This window comes from Phaethon lepturus, unplaced genomic scaffold (genome assembly GCF_000687285.1).
Source record: "Phaethon lepturus isolate BGI_N335 unplaced genomic scaffold, ASM68728v1 scaffold3130, whole genome shotgun sequence".
Classification (NCBI taxonomy): Eukaryota; Metazoa; Chordata; class Aves; order Phaethontiformes; family Phaethontidae; genus Phaethon; species Phaethon lepturus.
The window spans coordinates 1-251 of NW_010509646.1; the positions used below are offsets into that span (position 1 = coordinate 1).

General features: G+C 61.4%; 1 protein-coding gene across 1 annotated transcript in view; it reads left to right on the plus strand.

Moving 5' to 3' along the window:
• The first annotated feature begins 138 nt into the window (after positions 1–138).
• The window catches only part of SMARCAD1 (SWI/SNF-related, matrix-associated actin-dependent regulator of chromatin, subfamily a, containing DEAD/H box 1), a 44724-nt gene continuing 44611 nt past the window's right edge, over positions 139–251 (plus strand). The window contains exon 1 of the mRNA XM_010296269.1: positions 139–225. Coding sequence (XP_010294571.1) covers positions 139–225 — 87 coding nt within the window. The remainder of the gene's footprint in view (positions 226–251) is intronic.

The window sequence follows — 251 nt, forward strand, 5'->3', positions numbered from 1 at the left end:
GCCGGTCTCCGGTGGCTTCGCCGGCCTTGTTCCGAGCTGTGTGTGATGAGCCCTGCCGCCTCTTCCTGGCTTTTCCCACAGGAGCTGCCCAGCCGAGCCCGTCTTCTCTGCGTCAGGCGGGAGCGATCGGCTGAGAGTATGAGTCTGTACAACTTGGACCGCTTTCGCTTTGAGAGGAAGAGAAAAAACGCGGAGCAGGAAACCGTGTCTCTTTCGGCGGCCCGGGTGCAGGCAGCTAATTCTACTGCGGC